General features: G+C 38.8%; 1 protein-coding gene across 1 annotated transcript in view; it reads left to right on the forward strand.

Annotated features, from left to right (window-relative positions):
- LAMA3 (laminin subunit alpha 3) overlaps window positions 1-19,932 on the forward strand; it is a 121,207-nt gene that overhangs the window by 96,305 nt on the left and 4,970 nt on the right. Inside the window, exons 51-71 of the mRNA XM_069779178.1 lie at window positions 150-346; window positions 1,769-1,885; window positions 2,439-2,593; window positions 3,968-4,109; window positions 4,708-4,807; window positions 5,190-5,306; window positions 5,390-5,569; window positions 7,398-7,540; window positions 8,604-8,780; window positions 9,986-10,137; window positions 10,236-10,398; window positions 10,882-11,015; window positions 11,515-11,665; window positions 12,523-12,642; window positions 13,581-13,705; window positions 14,048-14,168; window positions 15,362-15,502; window positions 16,294-16,424; window positions 17,307-17,438; window positions 19,070-19,214; window positions 19,497-19,663. Of these exons, the coding sequence (XP_069635279.1) occupies window positions 150-346; window positions 1,769-1,885; window positions 2,439-2,593; window positions 3,968-4,109; window positions 4,708-4,807; window positions 5,190-5,306; window positions 5,390-5,569; window positions 7,398-7,540; window positions 8,604-8,780; window positions 9,986-10,137; window positions 10,236-10,398; window positions 10,882-11,015; window positions 11,515-11,665; window positions 12,523-12,642; window positions 13,581-13,705; window positions 14,048-14,168; window positions 15,362-15,502; window positions 16,294-16,424; window positions 17,307-17,438; window positions 19,070-19,214; window positions 19,497-19,663 (3,010 nt within the window). The remainder of the gene's footprint in view (window positions 1-149; window positions 347-1,768; window positions 1,886-2,438; window positions 2,594-3,967; window positions 4,110-4,707; window positions 4,808-5,189; window positions 5,307-5,389; window positions 5,570-7,397; window positions 7,541-8,603; window positions 8,781-9,985; window positions 10,138-10,235; window positions 10,399-10,881; window positions 11,016-11,514; window positions 11,666-12,522; window positions 12,643-13,580; window positions 13,706-14,047; window positions 14,169-15,361; window positions 15,503-16,293; window positions 16,425-17,306; window positions 17,439-19,069; window positions 19,215-19,496; window positions 19,664-19,932) is intronic.

Raw genomic sequence — 19,932 nt, forward strand, 5'->3', positions numbered from 1 at the left:
AGTAACACTGAAGTTAGGGCTGCAAAGGATGCTCAGTATTTCACACAACCAAAGCTTTCTAATCCTAAATGTCAAGCCCTTTAGAAAGAAGTTTGTTCTGGTTCCCTTCTTCTCTGAACAAAATTTTTTTTCTGGTCCTGATACTACAGTACTGGCACGTATTAAGAATGAACTACAAAAGTACCACCGAGAAAATCATGGACTTATTAAAATTGTGAGGGACTCATTGAATGAATATGAATCCAAAATCACTGACCTTCGTGAAGCTCTGAATGAAGCAACGGGACAAATCAAGCAGGCTGAAAACTTAAACAGAGATAATGGAGTTCTGTTGGAAGACATTAAGGTAATGTCGGGGTTCAGGAGAAGAAAGTTAAACCTCAGGAGATAAGAAGTGCTTTTAATTGCTGCTTTTGATCTTGCAAAGCCAAATAGCACTAATTCTTCAGACTTTCTCCAAGGTCTCTTTCCATCTTTTGATATATGTATGGACAGGTATAAACGTAGTCTACTCCCACTTGTGGCCTCTTTGCGTGACCAAGACATAGCTCTGATGAGAGTGGGGAAGGAGAGTCTCTTCCTAGCCCTTCTCTTCAGCTGCACTAACCTTTTTGTTTCCTATTCTAGATCAATTTCTTGATGCTGGGGTAATTTTTGTAATAAGTTCCTTAAAGTATTTGGCTTTTACAGCCATGAAAGATGGGAGCAATAATGTGTGCAATACTGTTAAATTATTTGGGATTAATATTCTATAGAACTGCTTCTGAGGTCTCCTCAGAAAGGTGACAACAAACAGCTGTTGTTCCTGAGCAGTGCTGGATTTTTAGAGCTAGTGAAATAGTACACGAAATAAGGGTGTGCTGCAGGACCTATTCTTTTAAACTAATTGTGGTTTTGCTGAAATATATCACTGTTTTAGCATACTCATGTCCATGCATTTTGCTAACACTGCTTGAACAAAAGAATTTATACATTGAACTGTCCCTTTCAATATTTAGTTATACCTTTATGTGCATGTACTGTATAATATCTGTGCCACATAACTATGCACAGTTGTGTTAAAAGATGGATGCATCTGTACAAGTTTATGATTTATGAATCGTACACTTCTCTGGTAGAGTGAGATTTGTCATGTTACAATGATAGAAACCCAACTGAAGAGAGCTAACTCATCCTTACCTGCAACACCACTTGTCTGGCTGTGTTCGTGGTGTGCCATTACCCTAGAGCTGCACTGTGGATTGTCACAGGGCTGCTGTAGACCAAGAAGCTTCATTCCCCTCAGAGCTTGCAAGAGGATAAGGTGGGGAGGTTTCACACCCCCTTTCTGGTAAGATCCCCAGATGAAGGGATAGTGTAATCATTTTATTTCTGCCTTTGAGAGAACAGAAAAGATCAGGGTAGCCACCAGGGAGCTGTTTTTAAAGTTTCCACGTTTGAAATTTCCGGGTTTGAGAGATCAGACACTTAAATGGTCTGCCCTGACAGTTTATCTCAGCTGACCTGTGCTGCTTTTACTTTGAATGCTAATAACTGAACTACTGTAGCCTGCTGCCCAGCTGTATGCTATACTACTGCAGACTCCTGAGTTTTCTTGCTCTTTTAATCAGTAGGATAGCATTAGTCCCTAAACAGTATAGGCGTCTGATTAACATAGCGATAGTACCTTTGGTAAATCCTACTGCAAACTGGGTTAGGTAGATATAGTTTTCCCTGCCTCTCATTTTTCACCCAATCATGTGTTATTCAACCTTTGATTTTTCCTCAGAAACGGATTGAGGAGACAAATGTACAACAGAAGGGTATCTTGGATATTCTGAGCTCTGCCCGATCTTCCCTGATGCAAGCTAACAGTGTACTTGGATTATTGCAAAAGAGCAAAGAGGTATAGTTAACCTTCTTAAGTTAAGGCTAAAAACCCCAATATCTTCCTGTCACTGTAAGGGGTAGCATAGCTCAGTGGCTAAGACATGAGGCTTATCTGAGCCTCACAAAGAGGGAAGGATCTCACAGCCCATCCTGGGTGCAAGAGGAACCTGCCTGCACAGGTTTCTGTTAACAGGAGCTCGTTGAGGGTTGTGATGTGTCTGAGGAAGACACTAAGCTGCAGATACCTGAATTTGGGAGAATATCTCTAAGAAATTCCATAAGTGATTGTGCTATTTTTGTATTTCTTTCTGAGCAATTGGTTTTAGCCAGCATCAGAGACAGGGTGCTGGGCTAGAAGGGTCTTTGGTCTGACTCAGTTTTTACATAATGGGTCTGGAAGCATAATGTAATGACTACCAGCTGTTTCCAGTAACCTGCAGAGTAAGTTGGAAGGGAATGTTTTTCCCCTTGGTCTCCTCAGCTGCAAGGTATATGTAACACTGAAGGAGATGAAGACAAAATCAAACGTGTATGAATGCAAATAAAATTTTATTTTTATAAACCTGTAGGAATATGAAAGCCTGGCTGCTCAGCTGGATGGAGCAAGGAAGGATATGAATGAAAAGCTGACAAATCACTCCTTATCAGCAAGCAAAGAACCATTGGTGGTGAGGGCTGAGGAACATGCCAAATCTTTGCAAGACTTGGCAAAACAACTGGAAGAGTATGTTGCCATTCCTGTAAATGAGCAATTTTTGTACTTAACATCCATGGTTGCAATGCTTTGTCTGTAACTTCATTTGCTTTAATGATGATTTGCAAAGTTAGAAAGAAATAAGGATTGACTTTTTCTGCTTCTTCATGATATACAGATGTTTTCTTTTCTTTTTTCCCCACAAACCAGGTCTTCCTGTATTTTTCCTGATTTCCCCCCCACACCCCAGAAGTGGGGACTCCCATAATACAGTTTTATATTACTGCACTAACACTTCATTAGCTTCTTACTAACAAGAGAAAATCCTCATGTACAGCGTGGGAAGATGTGTAGAATATATTTATTGTAGTGTTATTTCCTGTACTCGTACTCAGGGATACTTTTATGATGTCAATGAATTGGGGCAAATAATTGGAAGAAATGCCATCTTGGCAGTCTTCAGACACACCTCTTTAGCATTAGTGAGGAAAATACTTCCTATAGTTTTCTCATCCTTCAAGGAATCTTCTAGAAGGGCAAAAATATGATAAACTTTATATGAAGCAAGTGTTTCTCTCTCCATTACTTGTACTTTACCTTGGAATTATGAGTGAGGTTTTGGAGGCCTTCTATGGTACACCAGAACAAAATTTAAAAAGTGAAATCCTGATTTTTTTTTTTCTTCCCTGTGCAAATTGTTTGCATTTTGTCATTACACCAACTAGAAACTCTCAAAAAGTTAAATTCCAAAATACCTAACTCAGCTGGAAAATTCTTGGTTAAAAAATACATTTTCATTAATTTTTTGTTAGTTTTCAGTGTGATTTTTTTCAGTTAAGAAGACAATGTTCTCACAAATACAAGGCAGCTAATACTGGGCGGTTGCATACCTCATGGGGAATGGGTAGAAGAGATTTTGTTTGTTGTTTCTGATTCCAGAGCTGCTGTGCTGGTTCTTGGGGAAAATATAAGAGGTCTTGTTGTTGCTCCATCTTGTGCTCCATCTGCCACTCCTGTAGGATACTGGAGCAGCCAGAGATGATCTGGAAGCTACAGTTTTCTGAAATCCTCTGAACTGAAGTGTATTTGGGGGGCTGTGATCGAGGTGGCTTATTGACCTTGTGCCTTGGTGAATTCTCCCTATCTTAATCATTTAAAGACTGCTTTGGAGGCCCACAGTTGTGCTTTTCCACACGCCTGAATTTATCCCATCTTCTGAAGAATCTTTTCATATTGGTCTCCCTCCAAGTTTGATATTTTTGCAGAATGAAATTACAGATCTAACTTAAAAACATTTTCCATATTGGCATTACTTAGAAAATACTGAGTTCAGGTCTGTTCAGAATACTTCTCAAAGTCCACAGTCTTTGCAGAAGGCTGCATTTTTCACCCTGTTTCCCACAGAATAAAGAACAGTGCCAGGAAGGACGAGTTGGTAGGCTGTGCTGTGGAAGCTTCTACTGCCTATGACAATATTATTAATGCCATCAAAGCGGCAGAGGAAGCGGCCAACAAAGCTGGGAATGCAGCTGACTCAGCTTTATCGGTAAGTACCTGTAAGTGGCCAAACGATGGTATACTTGTTACAATTAGATTTTATTTTTTTTTTAACTATCAGAGAGGCACCAAAAAAAGACCTGTGTGTCTTGGCATTCCGTATTTGTCTGTGGGCATTATATGAGCTGCTATTCTGCATGTTCATGAATTACCCTTGGTTCAGCACTAACAAGCTACTTACTGCCTTTCTGATGAAGCTGTCCATATGAATGCTAACTGTTCTTTTCAGTGGAAAATAAAGAGATCTGCATAAGGCAAGCTCAGTAATCACTGATGGTGATTTTAGGTATTCTCTTTTACTTTGCATTAGTGATATCCACAAGCTCTTCAGCAGAGGAGTAGTATCTAACAGCTGTGTGCTAGTAATTTCTTCTGAATGCCCCAAAATCTGTCAGAAGTTTGCTAAAGACCAGGGTTGTATTATGATTAAATTAATCTTGATAATTGTTATTTAAGGTGGTGTTCTTCACATGAAATCTCTGTCCTTGTACAGTTGTTTTTTAAACTGGATTGGGCTATCTCTTTTACTCTTTAAATTTTAGTATAATTATTAAAGCAGTCTTACAGTACTGTGCTTCTATTACCAGACTGTGAAGAGAGAAGACCTATCAGGAAAAGCTGCAAAGTTAAAAACCGAGAGCAGTACACTTTTGAATCAAGCACAGGAGACTGAAAGGACATTGCAAGGTACCGAGAAAGAAAGTGATAGTAGAAATGTTGGCACAGCATGACAAGCTTTCATTGAACCAAGAATTTTCACAGTTCATCAAAGCTCCGCAGCACATATTTAACCAGAAGAGGCTAGTTCCATTACAGTGGGACATCTTGTGATGGTTATTTCCAATGGCAAAAAGGCGAGAAAGTGTATTTCCTACCTCTGCTATGCTATACACTTTTGCAGTACTCCTGTCCAGCAAATCCTTTGCCTTGTATTTGTTTTGCAGCGTGTTCAATGCTCAGTGGTGACACGAGCTGTGTAGGAGTGCAGGCTGGTGCTGCAACACCACCTGTCTGACAGAGAGGTGGTATTTCTGTTTAAAATTCATACAGGACATTCACTGTTTTGCAGCTATTGGTCCAACCCTTGAAGACATAAAGCAAAGACTCAGTGTCGCTGATGGAAAGAAGAATACACTGCAAATTGATCTTGTCACTCTTCAAAATAATCTCAATGGGATAAACAGAGGTCAGTTACTTACTGATCACTTCTGCTTTGCCTCTTTCATTTATTACTATAAGAATCTGCACATGCATTTGTGTATTTTTCAGATGACATCAACAGCATCATCACCAGTGCAAAGAACATGGTAAAAAGTGCCAAGGATGTCACAAATAACGTATTGGATGAACTGCTCCCAATTCAAGCAGATGTGGAGAAAATGAAGAGCACCTATGGAAGCACACAGAGTGCTGGCTTCAGTAAAGCATTGATGGAGGCAAACAATTCAGGTATTGCAGGTGCTATCTGAGACCTGCCAAGTCACTGTCAGGTGAACATGGTCAGTTTTGTGGCAGAAATTTTAGTCATCCAAAAGCTAGGCACCTAGCCTAAGCTAGTATTCTGAGCTTCCTTTATTGCCAGTGGAAAGGGACAGGTACTGCAGAAGGTGATTCAGGCCATCCTGTGGTATATGTTAAAAGCTGATACCATGACTGGTCTCTAAAGACTTGGAGGCCAGTGACTAGCAGGTTACCCCAGGGTTCAGTACTGGGTCCAGTCCTGTTTAACATCTTAATTAATGATCTGGATGATGGGGCAGAGTGTACCCTCAGCAAGTTTGCCCATGACACAAAACTGGGAGGAGTGGCTGACACGCCTCTGGATGCTGCCCTCCAGAGGGACCTCAACAGGCTGCAGAAATGGGCTGACAGGAACCTCATGAAGTTCAACAAGGAGAAGTCCTGCACCGGAGGAAAAACAACCCCATGCACCAGTATATGCTGGTTGGGTGACCAAGCTGGAAAGCAGCTTTGCAGAAAAGGACCTGGAGGTCCTGGTGGGCACCAAGTTGAACATGAGCCAGCAATGTACCCTTGCAGCAAAGGCTGAAACACAGGAGGTTCCTTCTGAACATCAGGAAACACTTTTTTACTGTGAGGGTGACTGAGCACTGGCACAGGTTTCCCAGAGACATTGTGGAGTCACCATCCTTGGAGATACTCAAAAGCTGTCTAGACACAATTCTGGGCAGCTGGCTTGAGGTGGCTCTGCTTGAGCACTGGATTTGGACAAGATGACCTCCAGAGGTCCCTTCCAACCTCAGGCACTCTGTGATTCTGTGATTTTCTGCTACACTGGCTAAAGAAGGGACCTAGACAGTTAGCTTAGGCTAGATGCCTGTTAGCTGAAATTAAGTGAAATAGATTGCATAGAGCCTGTGTTGAATACAAAATAAGGGACAATCACAATCCCAAACAGCATCTTTTTTTCATCTCTTCAGCAACTTTGTCTGATAAAGTCAAGTGAGATAAAGCATTTTAAATAAGATAAATACAGGAGCTAGTCCTGCATGTTATTGCAGAGCCGTAAGTCATCCCTGCAGTTACAAGACTGGCTTAGAAGTCATATTTAGAAAAATACTAGGTCTGGATTTCTTTTTATTTGCCTTCTGCATCATAGGGTTGCAGTCTGCTAATACTTTCAGGCTTTTTATTTTTTTCAGTCACAGCAGATGAAAAATTGTTTCCTGTTTTAATGGAAGTTGAAGTTCTTATAGTATCTCCTTTTCTCCTGAAACAACCTGCCCATATACTGTAAGGCTCACTACTGAATTGTGATGACTAGCAATCCTGACACAAGAATATAAGACATGCCCTGCTCCGTCAGGCCAGCAGTCTGCCTACCCCAGTATTTACTCTCCAATAGTGGCAGCAGGAGATGCTACTCCAGGAGTGCACATAAGCCTGACCCCTGTCTGCTGTCCATTATCCTCATCCTCCCCTAGCATCCACAGTCACTGGATAATAATGTTAGAGAGCACATCCCTGTCTGTTCTATTTAATATTTCTTTCTGGACCTGAATTTATCTAATATGTTTTTGGAACTGCTGATTCTGTCTCCTTCCGCAAATACGTTTGGCCACAAATTCCAGGAGTACAGTAACCTCTGTATAAACTGCTAGTTTCAGTGAGGGCTTCCTAATATTGTAGGACTAATGAAAACAGTTCTGTCATCACCCTGCTCACTGCTTTTCTGATAATCATGTAGTCGTATCATATTTTTGCATCTGTTTTCCTCCTCCTTTCTATCATCAATGATTTTTTTCTTTCATTGCAGTAAAAAAATTGACAAACAAACTTCCAGATCTGTTCAGCAAGATCGAGAGTATCAACCAACAGCTGATGCCAATAAGCAACATCTCTGAGAACGTAAATCGCATAAGAGAGCTGATTCAACAGGCAAGAGATGCTGCAAATAAGGTCTGTCCTCCTGAACATTGCAATCATGTTTGACCTCAGTGGCTTGGACACAGCAGTACTTTTGTTCCTCTTTCTCTTTCTAAATCATTTTGTTAAAATGTGTGTGAAAGATCAGACATAAATTTAATTCAACAGCACCACCCAGCACTTAAACTAACTGTGATGATGGAAAGCATAATAATTTGTACATAAAACTGAGTGGATGCAGTAGCATCCTGCTGCATCCTCCTCCCATAAGGTTTTTTCCCAGGTCATCTCTGTAATACTTGTACAATAGCCTCTCGCCTTCCAAGGTACATTGTGTTGGCTTTGGCAGGAGGGGTAGAGTTGACTCTGCAGCTTAGAGGCAGGGCTCTCCACCCACGCATGGCCAGTGGAACACTGGCACTCCCATATGAGTTGTGTAGCCCTGTGCTCTCATGTCTCCAGCTGCCCCATGACGTTAGAGTCAGCTACTAGCATCTTCTTATTAGACTGCCCCTACTCTATTTAAGCAACTGCTGTAGTTGCTCAAGGGATAGCATCGTCTCAGGTCCCAGAGAAGCGTAACTGAGGTTATCACAAGTAACCTACAGTTAGAATGAATAAGAGGAATCTGTAACCGTGGTGTAAATAGCTGTAATGGGACCTGTCTTTATTAATATCAGAGGTGCATTATAATTTCCAGCAGACAGTCAAGTCCAGCTAAGTGAAGCACCAGGATATGTATGTAGACATCTAAATAATTCATAGGCTTGCTCTTTAGAGCTGCAGGGCATGTCCTTCCCTGTCTGTTTCGTGAAGGTAACAATTACTTGTCAGAGGCGCAGTAAGGGTTGATTAATTGATGTCTGGAGTAAAAAAGTGCTGTGTTAAGTATTGATAATACAGAATACTGTATTATTCAGTGTGTTTCCTAATTATATTGTTTTGTAGCATCAGAGTCAAAATCTGTAGTAACTGATCGTTGTAACATAACTAGGATATATAATAGGTTACTTTGCAATTAAACACAACAGTGAAATAAGTAGGAATAGTAGCAATACATAATTACAATGTACTGACTTTTGTTTTTTCTTAACAGGTTGCTATTCCTATGAGGTTCAATGGCAGCTCTGGTGTAGAGGTTCGACCTCCAAGCAACCTTGAAGATCTGAAAGGCTATACTTCACTTTCTTTCTTTCTCCAAAGACCTCAGACAAGATTAGACACCTCCCAGAGGGCATCAAATAAGTTTGTACTGTACCTGGGCAATAAAGATGTAGGTATATTTTGAGATTTAATCTGTTTTTTTAGAACAGACAACATGCTTTGAGAAACAAATGGGAAATTATTTATTTTGACTGAAGTTTATAGCTACTGTTGGCCCATTTCTTTATACTTGCCATTATGTGGTGGCAGAAGTGTTTTGTGAAGAATAGTTATTCCTCAACCGGCAAAGTAACTTGTTGGGTGACTGACTGATTTGCCTTTTGATGCTTTGCTGTTTTGTTCCTCTGGAAGTTACTTCTCAGTCATGGATACCATCATACAGTCTTGTCAGAAGTATCAGGTTCTGCAGCAGTCAGCACAAACTCAGCCCTACTACTGTGTCAGAGCTTTGACTCTTTTCACAGTATAAGCCACTGTGAGTTTCCCTGTTGGTTAAGAAAAAAATGGGGTTTTTAAGGTCTTTTTTTTTTAAGTTCTAAAATTCAGTCCCTCAGCTGTTAATTTCTTTCTCTTCTGAATATGCAGAATATTACGGACCTGCTTGTGCATTCAGGCTTGCTCAAGCACTATCAAACATTTAAAAAATTTCCTGCATGTGGTTCCTAACTATGTATTTTTAAGTCTTGTTATCTGATAGCAGCTGTATCTGTAGTGAGTCTTGTGCATACACAGAAAGCTGTTTGAAGGTAGTTGTTCTACACTGGATTTCACCTTTTTATCCCCTGAATATCTGGCCAGGATTTCTGTTGACAGCATTTTAATTGTTACTTGTGAAATATGGTATGTTGGAGAAATAAAATGTGAATTATTTGGCAAAATGACTGCTTCCAGTCACCTCAGCAGGAACCATTGTCTTTGAGTGTTATCCAAACATCTTTTTTATTTTGCAGATGCTGAGTAATTTTTAGTAAAGGTGCCATGTTTTCATGGCTTTAGCTGGGAGATGTTACAAATGTGAAAATTATTTTAGCTACTGTTGTAATAAAAATAAAAAGCCATGTGTGTCTCTTCAATTAATTTATGACTATATTCACTGAATCAATGCGACACATTATTCATTGAATCAGTGCAGCATGCAAGATAACAATTTTTTCTTCCCAGAACTGATAAACTTAATAACAATTCTTATCATTAGGTGGTTGGATCTCTTATGACTCACGCACAGTGTGATGATGTCTCTGAGGAAGTGCTACTGTATTTTGTCTTCATTAACATTAATCATTTATTAATGATTATTTGCTTTGCTATTCTTAGGCTTCCAAGGACTATATTGGTATGGCTGTGAAGGATGGTCACCTCACTTGTGTCTATAACCTGGGAGATGGTGATGTAGAAATAGATGTGCAGCCGTTTGTGACTCAAAGCGAAACTGAGGAAGCTGTTATGGATCAAGTTAAGTTTGAAAGGTATAAGATCCACAGTGCACAACAGTCTTTTCCAAAACCTGTTAAGAACATCTTTTACTAGTGTGATGTGATATTTTGCCCATCTGTTTTGGTTTTAGGATTTACCAGTATGTAAAGCTGAATTACATCAAAGCAGCAACATCAACTTCTCCAGAGTATGCAAGCCCTTTGACTGCAAGCAGTGGAGGCAGTGACACTCTCCTAAATCTTGATCCCAGCACTGTGGTCTTTTATGTTGGAGGATACCCACCAGATTTTAGGGTACAAATAGTTGCTTAGTCTTTAAAAGAGATTTCCATCTTAATCATTCTGTTGTTCTTACAAGTAAAGATTGGAACTAGCAGTCTTTCAAAGGCTGTGTAAAAGTTTATCCATGTCAGTAGGAATAGACAGGATGCAAGATGCTACTTCCTACAGAAGCTGCCTGGCTTATAGTATGCTAAAACTCAAAGAAGGGAGTGTGATTGTATTTCATCTGCCAAGGACAGCATGAAAACTCTCCAGCCCTGCTAAGTACTATTCCCAATCCATCCATATGACTCTACTTTAAATTGTGCTGCAGTACTCCTGGGGTGGTATCAGATGGTTTGGATATTATATACAAAGATATAATAATATTATTACATTTAGAATGTCATATTCTGTGCCCTATTAATATTTGCAGTAAGTCTTAGCAGTTACATGTCAAGGTACAATTTTGTCAGCTGATGTTGATGGAATGTTTTTGATGACACTATTTTGCAGCCTCCACATAAGCTAGACTATCCTCATTATGAAGGCTGCATTGAATTAGACAACCTAAACGAGCATATTATCAGCCTTTACAACTTCAAGAGGACGTTTAATCTCAATACCACTGAAGTGCAACCCTGCAGAAGGTATGATATAAACACAGAAGTGTTTCACAGTTCTGTGATTTTTATCATTATGAATTCATGTCTTTTCAGATCCAGAAGAATAACACTGTGGCTAAACTGGTGATTTTTTTCTAACTCTTGGTCATTACTACATTTCTTAGAGAAAATCCTCAGTGTTGGCAGGATTCACATCTATGGCAATCTCAGCCCACTGGCCAACAATTTAGATGTTATAATACCCAGACACAATTCATGGACTAATGTATTCACCTCCTTTATAAAGTAAATATTACACTAAGTGCAAAAAAGTCAGTCACTAATGATTTCCTCTGTAAAGACGGTATGCAAATCCAATAGAAGCCAGTGGAAGGTTTTCTCTTGGGTTAGATCAGAATTTGGCCCTATTAGTGGCCCTGTACCTAATGCTTTAACTTAAGCTTTTTTAAAATTATGACAGTAAGTCATGTGGTAATAGTTTTTGCTCTCATATATTCACATCTGTGACACTGAATTATTACAGGTATAAAGAAGAGACTGACCAAAGCTATTTTGAAGGTACTGGTTATGCCAGTGTCACACTGAAAGAACCAAATATCCACAGCCAAGTACGCTACGAGCAGACAATTGAGACTACTGCAGATGAAGGCATTGTGTTTTTTGCAGCAAATGGGGTAATTCGTGGAATGCTTCTGTCTGTTTTGTGGTCCAAGAATATTTTTAAAATCTTCACTTACTCAAGAACATGTTAGATTTAGTAGTAACTGTAAGGAAATTTCTTAAAAGTATTATTTTTGTCCATGTGGCAGATTAGTAGATTCTGCTGTATGTTTAATGTCATATGGTTTAGTTTTAGGTAGTCCCACGAGGAGCAGGGAGTTGGAGTCGATGATCCTTATGGGTCCTTCCAACTTGAGATATTCTATGAATCTATAATGGCTGCTTAATACTCACTTTGTCAAGGCTGAGAAAAAAATCATTCCAAGTAGCTCCTCCATTAGGCCATGCAGAGAATTTGGAACTGAGGGCAGGCAGAGAGGTTGTAATTTGAATCAAACCAACTTTGAAATACTGAAATCCTCCAAAAGTGGAAGGGCACTCTTCCCAAATCTAGATATGGGTGCTAATAGAGTAAGGAAGAATTTAGAAAGTGACGTGGTGACTTATACCTGTAAAAGCTGCTCAAAACAGCAGTGATGCTACTTATCTAATAATACTATAGGCATGTTTGCAATCACTGTGACATGTTCTGGATAATTTCTCAATGCTGTAAAAAGTCAGTAGACATCTTGAAATGACAAAAAGTCCTCTAGAGATTCGGAGAATACATCTGGAGCTGATACCAGACCTGTTTGTAACAGTTTATTACTCCTTGTTGTTATTATTTTAAGTTTTAGTCTGCTTTGTGTTATCTTTTCCCCCAAAAGCTTTACTGAAACAGCTAGATAGCTTCATTACAATTATTCACGTCAGTGAAATATATATGAAATGTTGGCAGTTTAATTGTGGTGGCTTTTTTTTTTACCTGCAGGATCAGTTCATCAGTGTGCTCATTAAAGATGGTCATACAGTTTTTAGATACAAAGTTGGCTCTGAGCCTCCAAAAGAAATAGAAACCAATGCAACTGTAAATGATGGAACATATAAGCAAGTATGTAATTTTAAACAATTAAGTGATCATTATTTGTAAAAATACACATTAGCTGAAACTAAACAGCTTGTTGTAAGTTTAGTTGTGAAGTTTTCCTTTTTTATTGAGGGGATCAGACTGTTGGGGATTAGTTTGGGCATGTGAAAATTAATCTCTCTACTGTTGTGCCTTCCTGTAAATAAGTTCAGTTTTAACAGAAAAACCACCAAAGAAAAAACCTCTTTGACAGAGCATTGCTTTATTTAGAGAGAGCTGTGTACAATGCAATTATTAACATTATTTTAATACTTAGATTAGTGTTTTCACCACCTAAGGGTTTATTTCTTCAGGCCAGGCTGCTCTTTACAGAGATCACTTTTTTGTAGTCTTTTTGTTGTTGCTTCTCTACTTAGCTTCAGTCTGGCTGTTTTGTAGCACTACTAGAGTGAGATCGTAAAGACATTGTTAAAACCTGTGATTGCCATGTTGATTCATTCTTGCTTTTCCCCTTACATCTCCAACTAAACAGTGTAGGTTGCAGGGTCTGCTGGAGGGAGTCTTTATGCCATACTGGGTCAAGTAACCTCCAGCCAGCTGATTGACTTAGTCTTTGTATCAGGCAGCAGCTCCTGAATCTTCAACTGCAAATAGAAGGCAATATCTGAATCTTAGGTGAGGTGTATTTTAAGGGCAATCTTCCTGAGGAAAATAAAACTTCCAAAAACCAAAACCTTGTATTTGGATAGTAGAGCATTTTCCTTAGGCATTTGCTTTGGCTAAATGCCCAAATTTTGCAAAGTACCTTTGAACTACTGCAGTTATTCTGGATTTAAGGCACTAGTAAGCAAGAGGGAAAAAAAACCCCAACACTGTGGCCTGCTCTGTGAAAGTACTTTTAATCTGCTAAATGATTTTTGTTTCTTCTGAGTGAAGTAATTCTCGTTATTCACCTATTTCAGATTCATCTGGTGCTTGCCCGAAGTAGGAATACTGTTCATGTCAAGCCTGATATTAAAGCCAACATAAATGTCTTCATTTTCACTAAATACTATCTAGGTGGAATTCCACCTTCTCTACGGGAACGGTGAGTAACTATGAAAAGACTGTAATACACAGGCTTTGTATGGAAACTCCATCTAAACTCTTTCCTTAGGCAATTTCTTTCACACTCTGTATTGGGTATCTTATGTGGTATGAAAATAACCAGTGTATAATACATGATCATAATCTGTGATTTTTGGCTAATGGTGGTATCGTTGTTGGAGTGTATCCTGAAGACTGGGTTTGATTAGCATGAAGGAAGAAGGATTGCTCTTGTTCTGGTTTTCTATTTTTTATATTGTCAGCATTTACAGGCTACTATACGTGTGTGTGATTTGAAATACCAGGCTACTGAACTCTTTTTCCTTCCACTCCCTGAAACCAGCTTTAATATATCCACACCTCCATTCCGGGGCTGCATGAGGAATGTGAAAAACCCTAACACTGCATCTGTTATTTTTGATGAGACTGTTGGTGTCAGCAAGAAATGTTCAGATGACTGGAAGGTAACTAACAAAGTTCCTTAAAAACTTCTGCTGGAGTTCATAGAGTCTGGTTTGTCTATAAATCCTAGACCATTATGTTTTACTTAGGTCAGAAATTATATCTGGTTAACATGTGATGGTAATAAAAGAACCTGGGCTTGGTATGAAGATATGGAAGAAAGGAAACTCCACCCCTACTGTGATAGCTTGCTCCAGCACATAGTCCACCCTCTTAATTAATACTTTGTACAATTAAGAATTCATATTTACCATGTGAGCTTGTTGGCTTCCAGTTGCTGTTATCAATTAGGCCAGAATACTTAGTTACTTAATACTACTCAGGATCTTTCCTCTCGCCAAGGTACTTATGCTTCCTAATTAAAAGACCTCTCAACGCTGCTTCTTGAAAGAGCTAAGCAGACTCTACTTCCGCTGAAGTCTCTCATTGTAAGGCTATTGCTCCACTCATCTGATTGTTTTATAATTATTTTCTGTGCACCCTTGAGTTTTGCCACATTCTTTTTAAAATGGGACAATGTGACGTTTCAGTGTTGGCTTAACTAATGCTGCATGGAGAGATGAAAACTACCCTTCTGCTTCTACTTACTGCTACTTACATGGTGCATGATCCCATTTGCCCTTCTTACTGTGACATTGCACTGAAAGTGTGTGCTCATTTGCTTTCCCTTTGTGGCATCTAAACCTTTCACAGAGCAACTTCTTTGCAGACCATTTCCCTATGCAGAGGATCTGAACTTCATTCTCTGTCTGTATCTGTATGACTTCTCACGTATTAAAACGTGTTTTGTTCAAAAAGGCCCAGGTATATTCTGTCCTATGACTCACACAGTTTCAGTTATGTAGCTCATCTGCACAGCTCCGTACTTATGAACAATTCCTCCAGCTGCTCACTTTTGTGTCCCCAAATGTGAAAACTTTCAAAGCCATCATGTCAATGCAAAGATTAGCTAGAGACAAACAGCTCATACTCAGCAACCCTCATCTCTCTTTAGAGTTTCTCAGATCATAGTTAGTGCTGGTGAAACCAATGCAGTCAGTCCATTCTGTGCTGAAATAATTGTACTTGCAGTTTGCCTTGTGCTTGGTTTTGATTGGAGTCGGTTGCAATTATGTTGAATAGGGCAGTTGTCCCATGTTGCCATTTCTTCTGATTAAAGGGAAAATCACTGAAAGCATTATTATCTCTCTTTCAGCTCGTCAGATCTGCAGCTTTCTCCAAGAAGGGAACACTGAGCCTGAGTGCAGCAGATTTCCCTTTTCCCAAGGATTTCCAAGTTGGCTTTGGCTTTCAGACCATGGCATCAACTGGAACACTCTTGAATTACAATCTACGGGTATGAAACATGTTCAGCTTAGAATATGTGACTGGTTTTATTTCTGGATCATTCATATCTGGTTTTGACTCTGTCAGTTTGGCATCAGTTTGTGTCATAAGTCTCATGTAGATTCCTGTATTTTAAGGCAAGAAATGGCCATTATAATAATCTTTTGAACATGGCATCTTGGATGTCATGGGCCAGAGAAACTCATCCTGGCAATTTCTTCACTCAACCAACAAGTAGTTCAATGAGTAACTAAGCTTTGAACTTGAGGTTTCTGCAGAGTAGCTCATGCACCATAATACCACCATCGCAGTAAGATAACTGTTGCCTAATACAGTTGGCTGGAAATTTTCTCTGGAAAAACTGGCATTCTGCTCACACAGAGATGTTACCATGATATGCAGAGAAAAGGGGTTGGTTTTGGCTATGTTCCCTCAGAAAGCAGGGAGGTTCAAGCAGAACCCCATTCTTGCTGGCTGGAGGAGTTAAGAAGTGAATGCACACCAGGCATTTGAGAAGTTGAGAACTGAATCCTCTGCTTTTTGTAAAATTTAAACAAGTATTTTAAATAACTTTAAGTATTTTAAATAACTGTTTGCTCTTCAGAGGTATTTTAAAACAGGAACTATGCTAATCATGCAGAACAGGTTGTAATAGCTGGTACTAGATGACTGAGAAATGCAATTTTAGTGTAAGAAAATTTCTTTCCCACGAGAGACCCCTGAGAACTGTATTAATGGCAATATCAAGAAGAACTAAAGGCACTCGCATTTACCTGATCATTTTGTGGGATTCTTTTACAGCCTAATATTCTTACCATCTTTCTGAGACCTGGCTTTGTAATTGCAAAGGTGGGAGAGAAGGAAATCGAACTGAAAAAGAAATATGAAGATGGGTCAATGCATTATGTGACAGTAATAAAAACAGACAACAGGTGAGTCCAGTTCTTTATCTGATTCTTTTATGTTGTGGTTGGAGAAAAAAGATTAAAATTGTGTGTGACCCGTTCTTTGGGTACACAGCTAAAAATGGCCACTGCTAGCAAAGGATACTGAAATAAGGAAGCAAAAGGAGATTTTTAGTCCATGAATGTGCGTGTTGGTACCTGTGATATTTCAGCTGTACATCCCTATGCACGTCTTTTATAGATTGTGCGAGTTTTGACTGCTTGTCAAGCTGGAGCTTTGGAGCTCTTCCCCTTCCCATAGCCTTTATATATGTCACTGTAAGTTATAAATCTGTTTAACGTCGGTGGTTAAATGCTCAGGGAAGAAGCTAACATTGTGTTTGTTTTTTCAATAATGATCTGTTATGTAGATATCAGAAGAGACAATTTACTGAAAAGCTCCTAAATCATACTGATTTCTGTGGAACACATAAAATTACATAAGTGGTAGTTAAAGTGGAAAGTTTTGAATGATTGGCTGTAACTTTGGGTAATTATAACTTAATATTATCTGTACTAGCTGTTGCTAACATGTCAAGTGCACCATTTTGATACAGAAGGGTGAATCCTGTCCCATAGTTGTCAATGAGAGTTTTTTCACGAATTTCAGTTGGACCAAGATTTTGCTGTAGGACTGAAGTACTTTCAACTCTTGCTCAGTATGTACTACTGAAAAGCAGAGCAGTTTCATAGCAGTCAATGAGCACATAATGAAAAAATCCCAGAAGTAAGGTAATGAAGCTCTAGCATGATTACAATGTAAGAAGAAAACACATCTGTCAAATGCTTTTTATATATATATAAATATTTCATTTAGGTTCATAACTATTTCTTTAGATTTCATGCTTGTTTTTATTCACTTTGTTTCAGAGTTCATCTGCTGGTTGATGATGAATCGGCATTAGCATCAGTTGACTCTGCAAGAGAACAGGCATTAATCGAACCTATAAAATTTGGTGGAGATAATTTTGAAGGTTGCATCTCAAACATCTTTATAAAAAGGTATTTGGCCTAGAAAGATTTTAGTTTCATCTGTTTTGTCCTGTTTTCCTTCTTTAATCATATTAAAATCATTCTTTGCTAAATTGCTTTTCTTCTACATGCATGAAGCCTTCATGAACACATAACTTTGCTGCCCCAAAATATTCTTTTATTCAGGCAGATTATACGTGGTATCGAGGTGTAAGTAAATCTGCTGTTCAGAAGTAATGGAATTTTAGTCTGAATCATACCTGTTTAGTAGTCTTTTAATCAAAGAATGAAGGGAGCATAGTGAATTGGAAGTGTATCCAAAAAGGTCTGCTAGATTGTATCATTATAGCTACACAGAGAGCTGGGTAATGAAATCAGCAAAGCTTACTGACAGAACCAAAATGGTTACACAAACAAATAAGAGCATATGTACAGAAATCATGTGCCTGATTTATGTTGTCTCTTTTTTCACATGTGTTTCTTTGGTCATTAGAGACATCTTACAGGCAAAATTTAGGAGAGAAGTTATGTATAAATATGTTCTTTAAAGAAAAGCATTTCTTGAACTGCAAGTGATGTCCCAGTGGGGCTTTGTTTTAGCTAAGTTTTGATGAATATTTATACATGTGTAGAGTTTACAAAAGATAATGTATTTTGATTTAATTATCATAGAATCACAGAATGGTTTGGGTTGGAAGGGACCATTAAAGATGATCTAGTCCACCCCCCCCTGCCATGGGCGGGGACATCTTTCACTAGATCATGTTGCTCAAATTATATCTTCATTTAAAGCACTGCAAGACAATGAAGTAACATGTATGTTAACCTCCCCACCAGAAAACAAATCTGGAAAATTGCTTTTAGTACAAAAATAGGTGGAGAGTTAATATTGTAGCTAGTCTGATCGAGTGAATGTGGAGCTGGACCAGAATTGAAGCTCAGGTTCTCCTCCCAACTCTACCACTCTTCTCATAGACAACCAGTGGCAGGGAGCTTTGTTGCTTTTTCTAGTTGTAAAGTTTTTTGTAATTTACTGCTCAGAGGTGCTGTGTACAGCTTACAAAATGATAGTAATACTTAATGTTACTCTTTATACACACAGGAAATTGGTTTTGACAGTCTTTCTGATAGTTTGGCTATAATACCAAAGCTCCATATTAAGTTGTGATGGGCTTTCCCCCTTGACAAATCTCATTACAACATCTTATTTAAGGAGTGGATCACTGAGTTAGCAGGACTTGATGTTGCCATTTTTTCTTGATCTGCCACTGGTTATGCATAATTAACCAGCAAAGTTTTGTAGTCCGATCCAGAAATCTTATTCAATCAAGGCTGCTGTCATTTTTTCCCCTTTTTTAATGGCAATATTTGGTTGTTTTTTTAAAATAGATAGCTTTTAGCAAACAATACTTTGTTTAGAAGAGATGAGAACAAAACATCAGAGTTTTTCCGTAGCCAAAAAAAAGGGCAGAACCAGGACAAATATGAATACTTTTTATAGCATTGAATGTACATTTTTCATCGAAAAATAAAAATTGGTGTTTTAATACCAGGTCACTGGGAAATCTGTTTTGTACAGAACACAGTTTTACAATACAATGTTGATTACGCTAAAGAAAAGGAATGCTGTGTCACAGCACTTACTGCTTTCATCACTCTAGGGCAGGTCAGCTCCCTGAGGTTCAAAATCTCATTAATTATACTGCAAAGACTGGTGTATCCCTTGGAGCTTGCCGCAAATATGAGAACCTTGAACCAATGCTGCTGAAGGAATTTAAAAATCCTTTCAGGTTTAAGATGCTCAAGGTATGCTTGTTTTTACTGTCTTCTTTACTCCAAGGCTTTGTCTACACGGCCATGGTTTGTAGAGCTGAGATTCAGATGTTACTAATTTCCTTCCATCTCATATCTGAAGCAAGTTGTGTGTTGAAGTTCCATCCTAAACCCATACCTGTCCAGAATGACAACAGCTTCTCTGTCATTTAGAGAAGGCTGTTAACTGCCTCAGCTGGGAACTTTTAAATGTGTAGACTGAAATGTTTTTTTTTCATGTGCATACATAGTAAATGTTTCAATTCTGTCTTACAGGTACAGAATGAAAAATACCTTGATTATTTGAAAGCTGCTAATGTGCAAAACCAGCAAACCCAAACTTTACCAATGGAGTTAAATGTTAGCAGTGAAGCATATCTCCTTGGAAACATCCCCAACAGTTTCATATCCTACATGTTTTCTCCACCGTCATCTACAGACAGGTAATACAAATGTTATCTGTTCTCCTCCTAATACCTGAATTGTCAAAGCTGCTTGAATCTTTGGGTGCTAAGAGTTAGGATTTTCTTCTTGTTTATGTCTTGGGGCGTAACAGAAGAGTGGTTCTAAAGGTTCAGGCTTTTTTTTTCTATGCTAACATTTACCCAAACTGAGTAGATTGACTTGGATGTGGTGGACAGTTACAGTGCATATCAATGCCAAGTCCTAAGCCTGAATATGTCAACTTTGATTCACATTCAGAAAAGCAGGC

This window comes from Haliaeetus albicilla, chromosome 3 (assembly GCF_947461875.1).
Source record: "Haliaeetus albicilla chromosome 3, bHalAlb1.1, whole genome shotgun sequence".
NCBI classification, from domain to species: domain Eukaryota; kingdom Metazoa; phylum Chordata; class Aves; order Accipitriformes; family Accipitridae; genus Haliaeetus; species Haliaeetus albicilla.